The following is an 8,026-nucleotide window of genomic DNA, read 5'->3' on the forward strand; positions in this document are numbered from 1 at the left end:
TGATGTTTCTATCTCTCTCCCTCTCCCTTCCTGTCTCTGAAATCTATAAAAGTATATTTTTAAAAAACACAGCAGAAACAAACAAAAAACCCAACCAAACAACACAAAACACACGACAAAAACAGAAAAATCCCCTCAACAGAAAAATATAAAATTATTCGTGTGCAGTAGCCAGCAAAAGGCTGTAATCATCTTTCAAGGGGAACTCAATAAGCAGAGCTTGCTAGAGCTTCCTCAGAGAACCCTGGTGGAAGCCGCCGGAAACCCAACCAGAGTGCTGAAAACAAATAGGTGTACTGGTTAATGATGTGGATTTTTTTCAATAGATGGGGTTACATATATGTTGATATATATGCGCTTTGATATATATGCTATTTTGTTGTATTGACAACAAGCTTCAAAACTTCACATGTCAAATTTTCTGAAGGTGTTAACATCATAGATATTTTTACACTTAAAAATGTTGAATTTTGTGCCAAAAAAGAGCATTTGCGGGAAGTTTTAATTCATTACTTTACTTTGAAGAAAAGTGCTAGTGAACGACATTACTTTGAATAAAGCACTTTTGATGTTTCTCTTGAAACTATTGTGTTTTCTTTGATCACAAAATCCGCATTATTAACCGGTTAAGAGTAATTTAAGGCGATACCGGTTATTAATGCGGATTAAATCATTAACCGGTTGGCCTGCAACCTAGTCTCCTCGGTCCGGTCTGTATTCACCCAAAGGCCCCCAACACTGTGTCCAGTAGCTGGACAGCCTGGGGTCCTTGTTCTGAGCCCTTGCCCCTTCAGATGTGACTGAGAGTGGAGGGTCAAATGCCGGGGTTCCTAATCTCACTTCATTTATTCAATCATCCATTCAATCATTTAAAAAATTATTTTTCTTGAGTGTCCGCTATGTGCCCGGCCCTGTAGCTGGTGTGGGGAAATGGTAAATTAGAGCTTTCTCACTGCGCCTGGCACCCGGGAGCTCAATGTTCTTGCTGTACCGGTTCTCCTTTTCCAGACCGCGTTCCACTGTCCGTGAGAGGGACAAGCCCAGCCCTGGAGCCCCACCTCTGCCCCATATCTTACCCCGACCTGGGCCCGGCACCCCCCTCACCCCCCAGCGCCCCAAGAAGAGCTCTGGGCAGCCGGGAAGCCGCGCGCCCTGGAGCCACAACTGGCTGAGCAGGCGCGCGCGTGTCACTAAGACGCTCATTCACCAGCGCAGCTGTCACCATAACAACGGAGCGAGGGAATCCTGGCGAAGGCTGGGGCGAGGGGCGGGGGCGGCGGAGACCCACCACCACGGGAGCGCCCAGCCCTCTCCGCGCCCCACGGAGCCCCGCTCCATGCAGACCGCCCGGCGGTAGGACGCCACGCACAACACCGCAGCGGCCGTCCCCGCGGGCGGGGACCAAGCCTGCCGCCCGGCCGCCAAGCCTCTGAGCTTCCGCACCAGGAGCCCTGACTCTATGGCCCCGGGGGAGCGCGCAGGAGCCACCGCCCACCGCCAGTCCGAACCAAACAAGCCAGAGGAAGGGGGGGCGGGGGAGGGGGGCGAGCCCAGGGATACCAGTTAATAATGCAGGATAATCATAACCGGTTAGTAATGCGGATTTTGTAATCAAAGAAAACACGATTTCAAGAAAAACATCAAAAGTGCTTTATTCAAAGTAATGTCCATCGCTAGCACTTTTCTTCAAAATACAGTAATGAACTAAAACTTCCCACAAATGCTTTTTTTTTTTTTTTTTTGGGCAGGAAATTCGACATTTTAAGCGTAAAAATATCTGATGTTAACACCTTCAGAAAATTTGACATAGGAAGTTTTGAAGTTTGTTGTCAATACAACAAAATAGCATACATATCAAAGCGCATGTATATCAACATATGTGGAACCCTATTTATTGAGGGGAAAAAATCCGCAGGCTCAGAGCAGGCTGCAGAGCCTGACCTGGGATCAAATATCAGCTCTGCCATGGCTGACCTCAGGCAACTTAACCTCTTCAAGCCTCCGTTTTCTCCTCTATGTAACGAAGTTAGAGCAATGCCTGACACGTAGTAAGCACTATAGAAACTTGTGTTGTTGTGGTTCACATTTAGAATCTGGACATTTAGGACCCAGGACCCATTGCAGATCCGTTCAGACTCCGAATCAGGAGTATCACCTGGGTGCACAGAATCAGAATCTGTATTTCACCAAAGCCCAGCTGACGGAGGAGCGCATTCCAGTGTGTGAAGCAAAGCACAGGGGAGGCCACTAGGCTAGAGATGCGGCTATTTTGGGGGAAGGGGCCCAACAAGGGTCAGGCTGCCCTGCCTTGGGTTCCCACAGCCTGGGAAACCCGGACCCTGGTCAGCACGGCCACTTCCCCTGGGGACCGTGCGCGCGCGGGGAGGGGAGGCTACACGTCCGTGTGCTGGGACAGCCTGGTCCCTGGCGCCGCCGTGGGAGCGCGGTGACTGAGGCCACGGCCCCCGAGTCCCGGGGATGCCGCCAGGTCCAGGGGCGGTTTGCGTGAGTACCAGGTGCTCAGGAGATGGTTCACCTGCTCCCGGCTGGAGACTGCGCGCAGGTGGGCTTTCCCGCTTTCGCCGTCCCCGCCCTCGGGGGGCTCTGACATCTCGGGGTCCCGCCGCAGCCCCCGCGCCTGCATCTCGCTCTGCATGCTGGCGAAGAAGTGCAGCACGCAGCGGTGCGCGAAGTCCCGCGCATGCTCACAGCACGTCTCGTCGAAGAGCTTCTGCTCCAGGTCCACGTAGTTGCTCCAGTATCTGCGCTGCAGGAAGACCGTCTGGTCGAAGCAGGGCCTCAGGCAGCGGGCCAGGAAGGCCACCACGATCAGCAGCAGGGTGACGCTCCAGCCAATGGCCTGGAGGGCGGGGACAGTGAGGGTAGGTGGGGGCGGGGCACAGCGCTGAATGGGGTGCCAGGCACAGGTGCTCCAGTCTCTTCCTGTATCTCTTCCATCCTTCCTCAGATATATTTATCTCCCCTTTAGTCATCCATCCAACCAACAACCTCCATCCATCCTCCCTTCAGTATCATCTCATTCTGCATCCATTCATTTCCCCAGCTGTCTCTCCCCCTATCCATCCAGTCATCCATCCTCCCATATGACTACATAGCTATTATATTCCTATCCAGACATCCTCTCAACCATCTTTCCATCTGTCCATCATCCATCTTCCTGTCCAGCCATCTATTCTCCCATCCATTCATGTTCTGATACTCTCATCCTTCCTTCAATTTGCCTATCCAACCCATTCATGTACCCACCATTCATCCTCCCAACTTTTCTTCTGGAAATCAGAATATATCACCCTAAAGTAGGCCTCTTGGACATAAAGTTATTTTGAACTGAAGAAAATTAAGAAGCGGCAAACATAGGAGAAGCTCTTTCTACCTTCCCTCTTTCTGCCTAAAGGCAAGATATAAATTCTCCTTTTACTGGAGACAGACTCTTATCAGCCCAGAGGCAGCACCAGAGGAATGTGCAAACAAAACCTTACTCTGTTGGTAAGGAGTAAGAAACTCCGTATTTCCTCTCCTGTATTTACCTTCCCACAGTTTCTGCCCTTGGGAGCCTAAAACTGCTTTCCTTTGTCATTTCTCTACAAAGATATTACTCTTTGCTGAAGATGCTATATAAGCCAGAATTCTAAGCCACTACTTGGAGTTACTCTTTGGTTTAGGTTTCTCCTGTGTGGTGTCCACTGCACACGTTAATAAACTGTTGGTTTTCCTTTTGTTATTTTTTTGTTGTTGTTAGCATTTCAGCTGAAAGCCTAAGATGGGAAGAAGTAAAGTTTTGCCTTCCCTATACTCCATCCATCCATCATCCATCCATCCATCCATCCATCCATCTATCATCCTTTCATTTTTTATTCAGTGCTCCATCCATCCTCACATAGATTTATCCACCCCGTCTATGTATCCATCTATCCTATGTTTTGGGGGAGGCACTGGGGACCCAGTCTTTTCTCTCATAGAGCTCACACTTAAGTGGCGGAAACAACTAAGGGGCGATGCCTGGCTCTGTGCCATGTTAAGGGATGTACAGGGAGTCATGGGGATTTACCCAACCTGAACTTGAGGGCTCAGGGAACGGTGAGGTTTAGGCTGAGACCTGAAGGGTTAGTAACAGTTGCACAGGATACAAACAGGGAACAGTGTTGCAGGCCAAGCGTGAGGAACCATTCGAGGCAGTTCTCTAAGGCTGGAGCGTCTCCCTCCTCTCTGCCCATCCCTAGCTGTCGTCTCTCCACGGCCTCATTTAAAACCAGAGCGACTCTGTGGACCTGGAACAGGAAATTCACTCCTCTAACACAAAGACATATTTGAATCCTTATCATTTGTAGATGTGGTTTACAATCTCTCTCTTGGCCTCTCACAGAATCCTCCCCGCTTTACCAGTTTAAAATACTTGTGTGAGTATCTTACATTCCAGCAGCATTTAGTGTGCCTGATAAACGTACAGCTGCGGAGTAAGGACTCAAACCCTGGTCTGATTGAAAATTCTACACTCTTTCCGATGAGCTAGTGAAGCCTCGGGTGTGTAAAGCCTGCAGGGACCATCCAGTGAAGGAGACCAAACTTCCCTTGATTTCGCAGGAGAAACCAAGGCCCAGAGGGCGAGTGGCAGGGCCAAGGCCACAGCCTGAAGCAGAATCAGTGCATGCTGAGCACTGGTCCTCTCTGCACGGCACCACGGGGCCTGCATTTGCCACCAGCTGATCTCAGCTCTGCAGAGGGCTGGGGTCATGTTTTCATTCTCTGTGGCCCCAGTGATACTGGGAATGCATAGGTTCAGGTAAATACTTTTTGGAGGACACAGCCGAGCCTGGGGCTCTGGGAGTGGAGGCGGTAGAATCTAGAGTCTGGGCTGGGGTTTGTTCCCAGGATAATGGAGTTGATACCCTGTGGGGAGCCAGGCATCTTGGGAGAACCTGCATTGTATGGAGGTGGTGAAGAGGGTCAGGAGTTATAAGGTGTATTCAGATCCCTGTCCTGCCTCTTCCAAGCGGTGTGACTTTGGCCTAGTGAGCTAAACTCTCAGAGCCTCCACTTCCTCATCTGTAAAATGGGATGATAATGACTGCATCCACCTCATGGGGTTGTTCTGAGAATTAAATGAAAGAACGCACATGAAATGCTTAACACAGTGCCTGACACATAAGTGCTCAATAAAAGGTAATTCGTATTATTTCTGAGGGGTGGGAAGAATGTGGGTGTGGGGTGGACAGAGCAGTATATCTCCAGTGCTTTCTGCAGTGCTTTCTGCCCTCCAGCCCTCTGAGGACGGGTCTAGCTGACTCCTGGAGGATATGGGTACCTGGTCTCTGTCCTGGGGTGAGTCAGCATTGATGACCAAGTGCCCACTCCCTAGGGCCCAACCCTGTTCTGTACATGAGTCAAGCTCCTGATCCCCCTGGGGACCACCTGCTCCTTGGCTGTGTCTCCAGCAGTAGGGAGGGGCTGCAGGCAGGCATCTGTACCTCCTCAACCCTTACACACCCTAGGATATTTGGGAGGCTTCCCGGGAGAGGACCGTCCAAATTACCTGTGACAGGCACCGCAGGTAGCGAGACACTGCCTTTCGAGCAGGGCTGTCCCTGACCAGCTCATCCTCCTTGCAGGGCACCTTGGCCAGGAAGAGCTGAACCTGGCTGGGGGTCATGTTGGCAAAGTCCAGAAACTTCTCAGGGTCCACGGAGCTGCTGAAGGCACACACGAAGCACTTCCCATCAAGGAGGGCCAGCAGGATCCAGAGAAGGGGGGCGGCCAGCGCTCTCTGCAGCACAGAGGAGCACATGTACCTGGGAGCAGAGGAAGGGGGGGTCACAAAGGGCAGCTGGAATTCAGCTGAAGCAGGAAGGCTACAGGAGAGATGCAGAGATGGACTTCCCAGGAGGGCTGGGAAATACTAGTCGCAGTTACATCGAAGGAATGGCTGCAGCTTCCACTGCCGGGGTCCCAGCGGCAGAGGGCAAGGAGGAAGGAGGGCTGGGGGCCCTGGGAGTCCCAGGACTGCAACCCCGGGGAGCTGGGGCTCTCCCTGCTCTGGGCCTTGTAGCTGACTCTGCTGGCGGATAGTTCCTATTCCTCCGCCTCAGCCACCTCAACCACTTGCATGGCTCTGCCTGAGGGCTAGGCTGCAAGCGATAGAAAGTTCACAACCCCCAAATCAACCTTCAGCCCAAGAGGGATGGGGCCTGCTGGATAAATACCCCATCTTCCTAGACCCTCAGTGTGCCATTTCTGAGGTGGGTCCTACACACTACGCTCTCTTAGAGGGTCTCCATTAGGGCGGAACTCCAGTTGCCCATTCATTATCACATTCTCCCCAGAGCCTGCTTTCGAGGGAAGCCTAAACTCAGACAGCCCTGCCCAATGTCCCTCCCAGATGTCGCACCTCCAACACCTCCCCTGGCATCCAGGGAGCCCACTCTCTGACTGTCCAGGTGTCTCTCCTGACCTACTCCGCCCCTCTCTGGCCTGCATGGGGTGTTGGTCCCAGGACAGGAGCCTAGTGGAGCTGCCACCACTGGCTCCCAGAGGAAAAGGTCACGGGCACGCCCAGTGCATGTGACCCTCCCGGTGTGGCTGGATGACAGGGAGCACAGAGCCCCCGAGGAACACGAAATAGAGGCTGCTTGTGCACAGGATGCAGATGTTTCTGACTTGCACTGTAACAAACATAAAACGATGAATGCTGTGTGTGTGTGTGTGTGTGTGTGTGTGTGTGTGGCCTGCCCAGCCAGCGGAGAATTATAAATACGCTGTAGGCAGGGGCGGCTCCAGCATTTTCTTTGGGGACAGTGTAGTCAGAAGGTGGAACTAAGGACTTCTCATGACATTGCCTACATACCCTGAGGACACCTCAATGGTCCATGTCAAAGCACAGGGTGGAGAGGAGATCACGAGTGGGCGAAAACCCACCAAGCCCCTCCTGCCACTGCCCATGGGTCTAGAGCACTTAGACGTTTTGCCTAAAACACGCAGGGCAGCGGAGTGAGCTGTGCTTCTTCCTACCTGTGGGAGCTCAGCCAAGTCACTAAACGTCTCTGTGCCTCAGGTCCCTCATCCTTAAAAATGGACCCTAACAGGAGCAGACCCAGGGCCGAGGCGAGAATTCAGAGGCTGTGCACACACAGTGCTTGGCACAGAGCTTGGCACCAAGTCGGTGTTTAGTGTTGACCAGGGAGCACTTCAAATGGCTAAACTCCATCAACTGGTTTTGACAGAGGGCACCCACCAGGTGGGAGGCTCTAAGGACAGCAGAGCTGCCCTGGGGAGTGTATGGGAGAGGGATGCAGCCTTTAAGCCAGTCTGGCCTCTCACTACATGCAGAGCCCCTATGCCTGTCAGGGGATGGCCCTTCACACATGTGGTGAGGGATCACCCATGGCCAGTGTGACAGATGTGACCTGGGTGATTATGGGGAATTCTGTGTCATTCGTGTGTCTCTAGCACTGGCCACAGAAGGGTGACAAATGACAGGAACAGAAATGTCTCTTTCCAGAGCGGAAACTGCAAATGGGTCTCGTGAGCTGATGATGCTTTATTTGGGGAAAGGAGGGGCACATGTGAGAGTTCCTGGGCGGGGGGGGGGGGGGGGGGGCGGCAGGTGAGGAACCCTGACAACACCCATGGGGGTGATTGGGGTTTGGGGGTCACCTAGCAGTGTCTGTGTGGGTGGGGGGTCCTGACAATGACCATAGGGGAGGGTCAGAGTTTGGGGTGCCCCTGGCAGTGCCTGTGCAGGCATGGGCGGGGCCTGACAATGCCCACAGGCCTCTGGGTGGTATGGGGCCGCGCACCTGATGATGCCTGGGTCCTTCCTCCGGTGCCCCGCGGGCCGGCGCCACTCCTCAACCATCACCACGGACTGCCGGTTGGCAAGGAGGCCGCAGAGGAAAAGGACGAGCGGGGGCGTGAGCAGCAGGCCCAGGCCGTAGAGGGCGTTGTAGTGCGCCAGGCAGGGGCAGTTGAAGTCGAAGGAGGAGTACAGCTTGACAGTGACCACGGCCAGCAG

The 8,026-nt window shown here is 53.0% G+C and overlaps 1 protein-coding gene across 1 annotated transcript; it reads right to left on the reverse strand.

Annotated features, from left to right (window-relative positions):
- Positions 1 to 2,209: 2,209 nt before the first annotated feature.
- On the reverse strand, positions 2,210 to 8,026 carry CALHM3 (calcium homeostasis modulator 3; the record flags this gene model as incomplete). Its single annotated transcript, XM_079793270.1, has 3 exons — positions 2,210 to 2,860; positions 5,552 to 5,807; positions 7,812 to 8,026. Coding segments are annotated over 3 exons (939 nt in total), but the record flags the coding sequence as incomplete, so codon positions are not given.

Source organism: Cnephaeus nilssonii (genome assembly GCF_951640355.1).
Source record: "Cnephaeus nilssonii genome assembly, chromosome: 16".
In the NCBI taxonomy this organism is placed as follows: domain Eukaryota; kingdom Metazoa; phylum Chordata; class Mammalia; order Chiroptera; family Vespertilionidae; genus Cnephaeus; species Cnephaeus nilssonii.